The sequence below is a fragment of the Polistes fuscatus genome, unplaced genomic scaffold, assembly GCF_010416935.1.
Source record: "Polistes fuscatus isolate 324 unplaced genomic scaffold, CU_Pfus_HIC Scaffold131, whole genome shotgun sequence".
NCBI classification, from domain to species: Eukaryota; Metazoa; Arthropoda; class Insecta; order Hymenoptera; family Vespidae; genus Polistes; species Polistes fuscatus.
This window is the reverse complement of record NW_025113033.1, coordinates 13377-26494: the sequence shown is the minus strand read 5'-3', so window position 1 is coordinate 26494 and position 13118 is coordinate 13377. Positions and strand designations below refer to the sequence as shown.

General features: G+C 29.8%; 2 protein-coding genes and 2 long non-coding RNA genes across 4 annotated transcripts; 3 read left to right on the top strand and 1 right to left on the bottom strand.

The window, feature by feature from the left end:
- Window positions 1-523: 523 nt before the first annotated feature.
- LOC122514073 (cytochrome P450 4V2-like) lies at window positions 524-1673 on the top strand. Its single transcript, XM_043630712.1, has 4 exons — window positions 524-613; window positions 796-864; window positions 973-1147; window positions 1510-1673. Exons 1-4 carry the CDS (start codon window positions 524-526, stop codon window positions 1671-1673), a joined length of 498 nt encoding a protein of 165 aa, XP_043486647.1.
- A 2617-nt stretch (window positions 1674-4290) lies between these two features.
- On the bottom strand, window positions 4291-4825 carry LOC122514069. The gene is made up of 2 exons (XR_006302929.1): window positions 4602-4825; window positions 4291-4503 (listed from the first exon to the last, which is right to left on the bottom strand). It is a non-coding gene; the product is annotated as an uncharacterized LOC122514069 (long non-coding RNA).
- A 3200-nt stretch (window positions 4826-8025) lies between these two features.
- Window positions 8026-11611, top strand: LOC122514071. The gene is made up of 3 exons (XR_006302930.1): window positions 8026-8316; window positions 11204-11336; window positions 11520-11611. It is a non-coding gene; the product is annotated as an uncharacterized LOC122514071 (long non-coding RNA).
- Window positions 11612-11680: 69 nt separating this feature from the next.
- LOC122514070 (fructose-bisphosphate aldolase-like) lies at window positions 11681-12298 on the top strand. The gene has a single exon (XM_043630711.1). The coding sequence runs from the start codon at window positions 11842-11844 to the stop codon at window positions 12097-12099; it is 258 nt and encodes an 85-aa protein (XP_043486646.1). The 5' UTR covers window positions 11681-11841; the 3' UTR covers window positions 12100-12298.
- The last annotated feature ends 820 nt before the right edge of the window (window positions 12299-13118 follow it).

Sequence of the window (13118 nt, the reverse complement as noted above, 5' to 3'; positions counted from 1 at the left end):
TAGATAACATACAGATTTTTGTCTAATTTTGTCCACACGTGTTGAAAGTATCTTTGACAACTGGATGAAGTATGATCTCGATCTTGCTTAAATAGGTTCCCCGTCTGATGATTCTTTCCCAGTTTCTGTTAAATCACGAAAGATACAAGAAGTCGCTGCGAAGTGTTAACTTAATATCACTTCCTGGCTTACAAGATAGGACCCAGCAATATTTTAAAACTATTTTAGCTTGTTTTATAGTTTTGTATTTGTTTAACTAAACATGGTGTATATAAATAAAGTTAGTACTTCAACAGCAATAATAATAATGTGATTCTATGGTCTTAAATATATAATAAATAAATTTCGTAAGTATAACATGGAAAAAATTTTTCAGGACCTAAAGCTTACCTTTTGATTGGAAACCTGAATAGTTTCCTTGGTGATTTAAAAGGTACAATTTTATTTTACTTTTATAATGTCTATATTTATGCAAGCTCTATTGAAAGAATTTGTCTTACAATTACATATAACTCATAACATAATGAAATTATTCGCATACTATTCTTCGCCGTGGCTATTGTGGCTAGGCCCTAAATTAGTCCTAATCTTCGATGATCCTGAAAGTATTGAGGTAAGATTTATCAAATTTACTGCACTTTATAAACGATTTGCCCGTATAAAATTTTCTTTTAATCCCCTTTTTTTATATCAATTTTTTGTTTCTTTTTTATTTTTTATCAAAAATTTATTTAAAATTACATAAAATTTCTTTTTATCCATTAAAAGTAAAAAACATTTTGTATTATTTTTTAGGGAAGCGATACTGAAGCTAATACACTTTCATTTTTATTTTTAATGTTAGCCACGTTTTCAGATATTCAAGTACGCACAGATTGCACTTAAGCAGTATCTTATTTTTCATTATCTTTTAAAAATCAATTATATTTTCATACAAAACTTGTATCATGTATTCAGCTTTTTCGATTGCAGAATCTAGTATACGAAGAGTTGTACGATTTGTACGGCTTAAGCGATCCGAAAGATGTTCCTATTACAATGGAAGATATTAAGAAAATGAAATATTTGGATCGAGTCATCAAGGAAACATTACGTCTTTTTCCTCCAGCTCCATTTATTGCACGCAAACTATATAGGTATACAAAAGGTATATTTACATATAATAAAATATTTTTGGTATATTTTTTTTTCCATTGACATTACTGTCTTATGTTAGAATAATATGTATTTATTTATTTCATTAAGTGAACGACAATGTGATAATACCAAAAAATTGTCATGTAGTTGTTGCAATATTTTCACTTCATCGAAAAGATAAATATTGGAATGATCCTTCAAGATTTAACCCGGATCGGTTCTTGCTGGGAAATTATAACCCGAAATGTTTCATCCCGTTCAGCTTGGGATAAAGAGGATTCATAGGTAAAAGCGCATCATTATGCATTCTTGAAATAGTATTCTAAAAAATTTATCAGCAAAGTACATGTTTATTTATTATTACTTTTTTAGGTCAAATATTTGACATGGCCGAAATGAAAGTAATCGCTGCTAGTTTATTGAGAAAAGTTACTGTTCGAATAAACGATCCCGTATCACTTGAAAATGTTAACATAAAATTCAGAATAACTTTGCAACCAACTGAAACTAAATTCTTGAGATTTAACAAGCGATAATATTTATCATTTCTGTCGATACTATTTTTCCAATAAAATAATTGTAATAATTAACTGTACAAATAAAAAATAATTTTTAAAAACTATGAGTTTCCAGTTTTCATTAAAAATATCGGTATTCGTATTCTTAGCAATAAAGTATACAATATCACAAATAGACTGAAAAATAAACACATTAAATTAATAATTTAGTATTTTAAAAAATAACTAAAGAGATACTCAAGTTGCTTTTATCGATAATTTGGGTATAATGAGGATATTTGATTTTATTCATAGAAGTCAAATTTTTTATCATATGGTTATTTTTAAATTTAATATAAAGTTATTAGTTTTAAGTAAGTCTTTTCTTTGCATCTTCGAGTTTGATTCTCACTGTCCGAACGGTGTCAAAAATACGCTGCTCGATTCGATCCATTCCTTTCGTTACGGCTTTACGTAACCGCTTTCCTACTTCGAAGTACCGATAATAAATCCAAAAAAAATTCATGCGTGCAGTTCACACGCGGTAGAAGTGAATTCTCCATAAAACTAAACTTCTGTCGAAGGACAAATGAGAAGTCGATAAGGTAAGAAATACATCTGATTCGTTTTTAAAAACTTTCATTATTTTTTCAGAATAAAATTTATATTTTGGAGTAATGAACTTTTTTTTATATAATAGCCTATCGGAACTATCTTTCGTACTATAGCTGTATGAGATAACTGTGCCAAGTCGCAGTATTTATTCAAGACACTTTATTTAAATAATAATACACACGAATTCGCAGCAAGTTAAGCCACAATCTAGTGATAATTGGATAATAAGAATCTGATGCTATTTTTGTATGATTATTGACTGATTGAGAAAAAAAGTAATTACTTTATACTGAATACAAATTATGTGAAATAATGTGAAAAACGAAGAGAATATATGTAGTGATACGTAGACTCCGATACCAATACCCTTAGCCTGCTTTCTGTTTCTCCTTATCTTTTAGAGGAAGCCAAAAATTAATAATAGAAGTTCCCTTTTAAGCCAGTCAAAAAGAGCCAAACTTCCAAAATTTCTTATCAGCCTGCGAATTTGATCTAAGGGAAACTTGACGACGCTAATTCGAGTGGTACAATTTTTTTTGCAACTTGATGTGTAAGCTTTAAAAAAAAGGGTAAAAAAGGTTAAAAATTGGTAAAAAATAGCCTTTTCTTAGAATCTAGGCATTTAATCAAAAAAAGTTTCAAACGAAAGTTGCAGAGAATTAAAAATACATAAAAATAGTTATATGGTTTATCTTCGTATTTGCACAAATAAGCGAGAAATATTGGAAAAAAAAGGTTAAAATAATTGTTAGAATGGGGAAGCAAGTTCCGCCTCTCAGTCGGCTTTTACACGCGAGCGGGCTAGTGTGCGTGCGAGCGTCCGTGTGTACTATCACAAACGAAGGATCTTCGGTAATCTTCGGTTCTTTCGGCCTTAAATGCAAGTGCGACTAAAAGAAGAAACCGATATTTCTCCCTTTCTATATGTTTAGGCGATAGCGAGTATTTTTGTCTTGGCCGTCGATTGTTGAGCGTTCTGTATACGAGTGCGAGTGAGACAATAAACCGATATTTCTCTTTTTATATTTTTTCTTTCGATAGCGAGAATTTTTCGTTTTGGCAATCGAGTGTCGCGCGTTTTGTATATTTATATATCGGCGTATAAGCTCGGCGTTTTTTTATTTTTTGTCAAAAATTATGAAATTTGAATAAAAGAAAAACAATTATTCATTTTAACAGAAACTAATATTATTTAGTTAAGAGTAAAAATAATGAATTAATTTTGTGTCTCGCCATATAATTAATTAGTATTAATTGATATAAATTTAAAAAAACTGGTGTGTGTACTTATGTACGCACGTCAGAAGTTATACTTCTTTGGTACCAAAATGAATATAGCATCAACAACCTCAAAAATAACTGCAAAAAAAATAAGTATAATCTTATTTATTTATACATGAAGAAGAAGAAGGGTTTAATTAAAATAAATAGGAAATAAAATAAGAAATAAAAAATTAAATAAGAAATAAGAAATAAAAAAATTCATCAAATTATAAACTTTGAGGTAAATTTTCTTCGCCAGGTGCAATACGTAAATATTGTTCTTCATCCCACATTAATGTCGGTTGGTGCGCCGAAAGACTCTCTTCTACAGGAATGTGTTCGCTGACATCATTTTGTCCAACTTTGTCGTGAATTTGATTATCGTTAAAATATTAATCATTAAATTTAATATCGTACATTCTATACAATGCAGACGGTATTAAAAATTGAATCCAAGCTTTAATTGTACGCTTGTTAACAATGACATGTAAGTAACTAGATCAGTCAATTTTCTTACGTTTACTATGTACATTTATACAATAATGGTTATCGATATTTCTTTGAAGAGATTTGACCATTGTATTAACTGAAACACAGGTTAATTAATTGACCATAACTGGCGTATTTACCATTCACATGTCTCAGACGTCTGATCTGCATAAAAGAAATACGAGGAGAAATTAATCTTTCAAAAACTAAATATAAATGTGGTAGATGCTAAGGTACATCTGGATATTTGAAGCAGTTATATGTTAATATTAGAGGAATATTCTTCTTGTTTAAAGCTTGCATGAATGTATTACAAGGCTTAGTATTTTTCATAGGTACATTAGGTATAAATTGTATTAGAATATCCTTATGTTCATTAGATGGCTCTTTTAAATCCTTTCTAAACCACAATCTGTCACATACTGAGCATGGATGTTCAAATGAATTGCCCAAGAATTTTATTTTAAATTCCTTATGAGCTCGTTTAAATTGATGATAATTGCTATATGGTAAAGAAGGATCTAAATCCATATCAATTTGCTCGCCAGTGGAATGATTAATTACTAACTGGTCTGAAGAGTTAGAATAAATAGAGGGTACATCTGATTGAGGTAATTCCTGATACATGATTGTGTCTTGGTTTAACGAATTCCGTTCTTCATCCGGTACAATGTTTTGATTAGACAATACATGTATAATCGAAGCATCAGCTAAATATTGATTATTTCGTGTTTGAGATCGTTAACTTTGCTCCATGTTTTTTAATGTAATGTTTTTTGATGTTATACGATGATGACACGGCATAGAAGAATTTTCCATATGCACATCAGCTTGCACAGTAATATAGTTGTGATAGTCATCTTTTGCAGTAGACAACGATGCATCTTGAAGAAGTAAAAGTAAAAAATAAAGACTAAATTCCCAAACGTACCAAAAAGAAGTATAAGTTCAAAAATAATAATTAGCAGTACTATTAGTTATTGCTGTGAATTTTAAATTGTATAAATTTGTACCGTTAATCATAGGCTGAGCTAATGGTTCAGAAGTCACTAGTAAATTCGAAGTCGATGGGGCACATAAAGTTCCATTCGCAGACAATTGGATTTCTTGAAGAAATAAATGTAAAATAAATGTTAAATAAAATAAATGTAAGTAACTTCAAATAACTTCAAAACATAAAAACCAAACAAAAAAATAAATAATTAGCAATAATATTATTTAATTCTGGGACATTTAAATTATTTAAATTTGTACCGGTAATCACAGGCTTAGCCGATGGTTCGCAAAGTAAATTAGAAGTTGACGGAGTACATAACATTTCATTCGCAGGCAATTCATAACCTTTTTGAATAATTTTTCTTCGCAGCCAAGAACCCTACAACGTTTTGCATTACCGTGCATTATGTTTTCCTTATTTTCCTCATTATTTTCCTTATTTTCCTCATTATTTTCCTTATATTCTTCATTATTTTCCTTATTTTCCTTATTCCTTTTCTTACGAAGACGATAATCTCTACATTTCTCTGCATTAGTTTTAGGCATATTGAAAACTAAAACAGAAATTTAAATGTATACTGATCCTGGTCAATAAAAAGCTGCAAGAGATTATAGTTTAATAATAACTTAAAAATTAAAATAATTAAAATAATTAAAATAAAATAAATAATTTTAATATTAATAATAAATAATTAAATTTAAACTATAGATAATGTGAACGCTAATCTTATTTTTGTATTGTCGCTAAGGAGAATAGTTGAAGATCTACGTCCGATCGGCACTATTGTTTTATTAATTTAAATCGCAACGTGTCCAGCAACTTTTTGTACGATTTTTTGGCAAATCTTTAGTGAAACTGGAAACTTAAGCCACACAACATTTACTTCTACATCTTCATTGTATTCAATATGAAATAACTACAATTTTCTCGAATGCCAATATATACTCTACATTTGTAAATAACATAAAATATAACTTCAATAAAAACTTCAACAAAATAAAGATATTAAATACAATTTAAATAAAATACAGTTATTAAAAAAATTAATAAAATAAAACAACAAATAAGAAAAAAGAAAAACTCTTGGGAAAATCAATATAAAGTTTAATACTATATTGGCTCGTCAGGCAAAAAGTCTTGTAGCATAAAAGCTCTGGTTGATAAATGAAATATAATAAGGAATTGCGGTTTTACCAATAAATTAAACACGTATCTCACCTCTTGCTCGCTTCGCTTGTATACGGATTCAACAAAAAGGTTCACCTCGTTTATGGAAGTATAAGGAATACTTATATTTTCTTATTTTGCTTCTAGCTTAAATCGCTTTGTTCGTCGCTTTCTTTGTAGATTCTTTGCTGCTTATCTCAGACGTGTCTTCGTAGGCGTCCAGTGGAAGAATAGGACGAGTGCTTTCTTTAATAGGCCCTCCAGGGCGTGCTTAGCAACGGTTTAAAAAGTGGGGAGGGACGTTAAGAAAATTTCCTTATTTTCATTATTTTCGAAATGATTGAGCCGCGTATTTCGAATATACGCTAGGAATCTATAATCTTTATAAATTGTACATAAATTGTAATTACGTTGAGTGTCTCACGAATTCTGAAGGAAATCCTCGTCAGTCTACGCTCGTTATTTAGTATTGAAAAAGAAGTATAACTTCGAAACAATAAAAAAAAATTCATGTTGCACAATACGTTTCCATTCTTTCATGCTAAATTCTTAATATTTTTATAATTAATTACAGATTACCTATCACAATGATAACATATTTTTATTATTATTATCATTATTAATTTTCCTTTTTACTTTTTAATTTTCCTAGCTTATTATTTAATTATGTTATTATTATTACATTATTATTATTATTATTATTAATTTTATTTTTACATAGAATATAGTTGATAAGGAAACCTGTTCCTCTTCCCTGCTTGATGATCGATAATATTTTCAAATGAAAGAAGATTATTTTTCTTTTACTATTATATTTTTATTCTCATTTATTTATTGAAGTTTTTTAATTTTTTATATAAATATATATGTAACTTTAGGGATAAATCCAAACTGTAATTCGACTCGCTAGATGGAGCTGCTTGACACTCAGACCAAGTTCAAGTCGCCTGGCCGCGGCACTTGAGAGTCGTAACTACGTGAGATGAGAAGTAAACTCGTAGAGATATTTTTGTTATATTCATTTATTATTTAAGTTTAATATTTTAAGTTTATTATATATTATATATCGTTTATTATTTATTATTTAAGTTATATTCGTTTTAATCATAATAAAAGAAAGCTGTACATTTTTGTTGATTCAGTTTCAACTTAGCATCAACCGTTGTACTAATTATTCAAACCGTAGTTACCACCACTACCAAGACAAAGAAATTGTCTTATATATATATATATATATATATTTATAGCGTGACCAGGTAAAAAGGAGGAGGATTTAAAATATGAGTAGATAAGCTACTAATTATTCGTTTCTATTAAGTTAACTAAATAACTTCAAAAAAGAAAAGAAAAATATTTTCAATCGATTGATATATCGAAATCGTTGGTATGTACCTGACATACAGGTCAGCTGATGTAAAAGAGAGGGGAATAGATAAGGTAAGAGTTGCGAGAGCAGTCGCGAGCGTTTACTTGGGCAGTAGGAACGATACGGTTTATAACGAACACTAAATGTCGTTTCTTCTCGTTACAGGTAAGAAATATAAATATTTGTCACATAAGTTTAAAAATAAAAGGTTAAATCTTCTCGTTACAGAAACACAATTTTGTTTTTAACTGTACTCGACCTAGACCATAAATAGTCTTATATATGTGGGGTTTGAGTTATTTAAAAGTATAGATATGAATGTGTGAATGGTATGAGTGTGAGAGTGATTGAAAGAAATGAAAGAATGCATCCGGTCGAGACAAAGGAAGAGCGTTAGATAGGAATGTTAGTTTAGGTTTAAGGTTACATCATCTGGACTTGTCGCCTTTGTATAGCTACATCGAAGTCTCCCGAACGTTCTCGATAATGTGAAATAGCGGAAAAGCCTTTGCGCGTGGCTTGGAATGATCGGGAAGTTTCCAGGGAGATGACGAGAAACAACGGGAGACGATGGAGGGGATGTAGAATATAAGTAGGCGACGGGAAGGACTGGGCGCGCTGCGTGCGTTGCGTTTTTCTGAGAGTTGAATAATAATTGAGGAGTGATAAGTGTAACGGGAGGTACGAAAGACAACGGGGAACGGCGAAGGATTACGATAGGCGACGACGAGTCGGATTCGGGTGTTCCTTGTGGTTGTTTTCGGACGTGGGGAGTTACACTTATTGTTAGCATTAGATTATCAGATTATAGATACTTACCATTTTATTTTCTTTTTACAAACATTATACCTTGTTATTTATTTTTAATAAATACTACTTTACTATTATCATTATAAATACATATATCTCTATACATAAATCTTACATATATATATAAGAAAGAATAAAAAGAATAACTTCAAAAATAGAAAAATATAGATATCAGTCCACATTAAATGTAAGGGAGATATATCGAATTAATTTATGCGTCAACGACCATGGCGCGGTTACAGCATTAGTTCTCGCTCGATCATTTAAGTAAAGCAGCGCTGAGTACGATTAGTATTTGGATGGGTGACCCGCTTGAGAAAAAAAGGGGAAGAAGAAGAGAGACAACTTCATGCCGTAAACTTGAAATCGTTTTGCCGCGCGTCGTAAATACCGACAAACTTCATGGTGTCGTTTTTCCAGACGCTCGGAACCAAATCAATCCCTATTACATTTTCTCTAACGCGCCAAAAGAAGTATAACTTCAAAAAAAATAAATAATAATAATAAATAAAATTGATTAGAATTTATTAATATAAATTTTTTGCCTCACAAAAATTTATTTGTATATCAAATTAAATATGTATTGTCTTTAAAACGAAATTTACAATTTAAATATTTTTCCTATTAAATTATTCCTATATAAATTTTAAATTACTGATTTTTAGTTTCGTAAAAATTTATTAGTTTATCATATTGAATACATATTTAAAAAGAAAGAATCTTACATCTACACATATAATGAATTCAAAATATACAGTAAAGAGTATTCTAAAAACATAGAATTTTTTTTTTGGCTAGACATATTTAATTTTAATTCATTTTTAGTATGTTCTATGAAAACAGTAATGCATATTTATTCAGCTTCTAAGTTATAAGAATTGTACGAAAAAAATTGAATACTCGTCAAGTGGTACGCTAACGTAAGTTGTATCTTCCTGGATTCTCGTGCCAGTTATTAACGTTCGATTCTTCGTAGGGGAGTTATTTTTTTTATAAGTTTTTTCTATCCTTAGGTTATATAAATAATTTTTACATTTCCTAATTTCCAATTATATACAGAAAAAAAATTTAAGTTATTACAAAAAAATTAAAAGCAATAAATTTTTTCACATCTTGCACAAATAAAGGAAGATTTATTACTTAAATTACAAATTCATTCTGTAAATATCATCCTAAAAAATGTATCGTTTCGGCACGTTAAAAATTAATTTTTGTTATTTATTGGATATTATTTAATGTCTAATTAGTAATTTTATTACTCGCGTAATATTGTTGATTTCTTAATAAAATTTATATCGTTAGCACAAAATTTAAAAAAAATCTGAGGTAGGACCCACTGACCGTCTCCTTGTTAAGGATAGAAAAATTTATACAAAAAATAACTCCCTTACGAAGAATCGAACGATAATAACCGGCATGAGAATCAAGGACGATACAACTAACGCTAGTGCACCACTGGACGAGTATCCAATTTTTTTCGTACAATATTTAAGACTTTGAATATGAGTAAAAATGCATTACTGTTTTCTTAGAACAATAAAAATGAATTAAAAATAAAAATGTCTAGCCCAAAAAAAAATTCCATGTTTTTAGAATATCTTTTCCTGTATATCTTGAATTAATTTTATGTGTAGATATAAAATTCTTGTTTTTCAAATATGTAATCAATTTAATACACAAATAAATTTTTACAAAACAAAAAATCAGTAATTTAAAATTTTATAAAATACATAATTTAATAGGAAAAAAATTTAATTTTAAATTCCGTCTTAAAAACAATACGTATTTATTTTGATATACAAATTAATTTTTGTGAGGCAAAATATTTATAACAAATAATTTTTTATTTAATTTTATGTGTCGAGACACAAATTAATTCATTATTTTACTCTCGACTAAATAATAGTAGTTTCTGTTAAAATAAATTATTGTTTCTTTTATTCAAGGTTCATTATTTTTGACAATAAATAAAGAAACGGCGTGCCATAAGCATTAAGATTCGATTTAAAAACGCCACGCTTATACGCCGATATATAGATATATAGAACACTCTACACTCGATGGCCAAAACGTAAAATGCTCGCTACAGAGAATAAAAAAATAAAAAGAGAGAAATATCGGTATTTTGTCTCACTCGCACTCGTATACAGAACGCTCAACAACGACGGCCAAGACAAAAATACTCGCTATCGCCTAAACATATAGAATGGGAGAAATATCGGTTTCTTTTTTCAGTCGCACTTGCATTTAAGGCCGAAAGACCCGAAGATTACTGAAGATCCTTCGTTTGTGTGTTAGTACACACGGACGCTCGCACGCACACTAGCCCGCACGCGTGTAAAAGTCATCAGAAAGGCGGGACTTTGCGCCCCACTCTACAATTATTTTTTTAATATTTCTCGCTTATTTTTGCAGATACGAAGATAACCTTCAGAATATTTTTCATGTATATGTTAATTCTCTACAACTTTTGTTTGAATTTTTTTTCGATTAAATTCTTAGATTCTAAGAAATAGGCCATTTTTACCCTTTTTTACCATTTTTTCAGAAACGGCACATTTTATTGCAAAAGAGTTAGCACTGTTCGGTTAAGCGTCGTCTATTTACCCTTAGATTAAATTTTCGAATTCTTACGTAAAATTCAGAAATTTGGACCTTTTTGGACTTGCTTACAAGCCAAAAAATCAATAGAAGTAGCTCCCTTTATAATACTTCCTTACGACTCGCTTTATCAGCCGATCGCTTCTGTGGTGTGTGTGTATGGGTGCGAGTAATTGGTTGTTTTTTCCGTATGTTGCTGTGCCTGTAACCGATAATGCATTCTTTTCAACGTTGCTTAAATAGTAATTTGATATTCTATAGGATACCGAAATATTATGTTCAATGCTGAGGAAAAGCTGTAAGAATTCTCAGGTTTCCGACTTTGTCTAAAGGCGCTTTGCATTGTTGGCTGTGCCTAGGAACTGCTACCAATGGCGGATTTTCGGCTTTGAAGGTAATATATATATATAAGTTATATTTTTCATATGGTTCTTATAAGGATTTATATTCTATTAAATATAACTGCATTGAGTTTCTGCAGAAATAAAAGTCAATTATTTTTTTAATATTTTTTACATTAAAAACTACATTATCCGCTATGCTTTACATTCTATAAATAAAAATCTCTCTATATCAGAAGGCTAATGACGCTACGCCATTCGTGGAGCTTTTGAAACAACGTAACATCATTCCTGGCATCAAGGTTGATAAGAGTGTCGTGCCACTCTTTGCTACAAACGATGAATGTACGACTCAGGGATTAGACGACCTCCAAGCACGTTGCATCCAATACAAAAAGGATGGTTGTCATCTCGCAAAGGGGAGATGCGTTCTTAAAATTACAAATGATACGCCTGGCAAGCTCGCTATTTTAGAAAACGCAAATTTTTTCGCTCGTTACGCTTCAATTTCTAAGAGCGCAAGAATCGTACCGATTGCTGAGCCCGAAATCCTTCCCGATGGTTATCACGATCTTGCTCGTTGTCAACAAGTTCTTAGATGAGAAACCTTGGGCATTGAACTTTAGTTACAGTCGTGCTCTTCAGGCCTCCGTTCTTCGCGCTTGGGCAGGCAAAACAGATCAAGTAACAGCTGGACAGGAAGAACTTATCAAGAGGACTAAGGCCAACAGCGAATCGACACTTGGCAAGTACGCGGGATGTGTCATAGGTGCTGCCGGCGGTGCTGCACTTTTCGTAGCAAATCATGCTTATTAAAGAAATTGGAAAGTAGTATTAATTATAAATGCTATACTACTTCATTGTGAATCATATTGCGATATATATTTCGTTTAAAATTTTCTATTGATAATATAGAACAATAATATTTGAGTTTTTCGTTTACTATTGTATAATTCTATAATTATACTTTATTACATAAGTTCTAGCATATATTTATAATCGACTAATAATATATCAGTACATTTTGCTTTTGTTAATTTTTATAAATATTCTTATATATATAAATGTGTGTGTGTGACATGTTTTAACTTACATAATATACATAAATATCTTTAAATAATAGTTATATATCGTATAAGATTATTTCATTAATATAATAATATTGAATAATAATATATAAAAGAAATGCGTCTATTAGCAATTCGAGGGATTACTTGGATTAATAAATCGAGAAGTTCGTACTAATTTATAAATATATACTTGACATATTGATGTCGAAACATAAGAATGTTTATTTTATAAATTTTTTTTTCTCGTCACAAACTTTTCGAATAACCGAAAGGATAGAACTTTATACATTATAAGAAAATTTAGACAAATTTATAAAAATATTTCTTTACACTAAATTAATTAGCCAACAATTACAGGAATAAACAAAAATTTTTTTCGATAATTAACAAAAACAAAATTAAATGCTTCTCTCTAAGGGGGGAGGTGTCACGTCCTAGTGACGACTTTTATCCGATCTGTTAACTTTATATGCATTTCCATGAACGACCATCATTTTAATATTAATAAAGAATAATAATATATTAATAATAAAATAATAATAATATATAAATAATTTAGTATTATATATGTTAATAATTGTATAAAAATAAATTTTAATAAAGTAGGAATTAAGCGATAGTCGTTCGTGAATAAACCTTTATTACGTCTTAACGACGACTTTGTTCGATATGCAAGTGTTCTCAACTTTCATTATACACATATAAAACATATATATATTTTAAGATTAATATAAGAAAATAAAAGAGAACACGCCGATCACGTGA

Coding starts and splice junctions, on each gene's coding strand:
- LOC122514073 (XM_043630712.1), top strand. CDS start 524: ATGAAATTATTCGCATACTATTCTTCGCCGTGGCTATTGTGGCTAGGC. Junction 865..972: donor CCACGTTTTCAGATATTCAA/GTACGCACAGAT, acceptor TTTCGATTGCAG/AATCTAGTATACGAAGAGTT. Junction 1,148..1,509: donor ACTATATAGGTATACAAAAG/GTATATTTACAT, acceptor TTACTTTTTTAG/GTCAAATATTTGACATGGCC.
- LOC122514070 (XM_043630711.1), top strand. CDS start 11,842: ATGGTTATCACGATCTTGCTCGTTGTCAACAAGTTCTTAGATGAGAAA.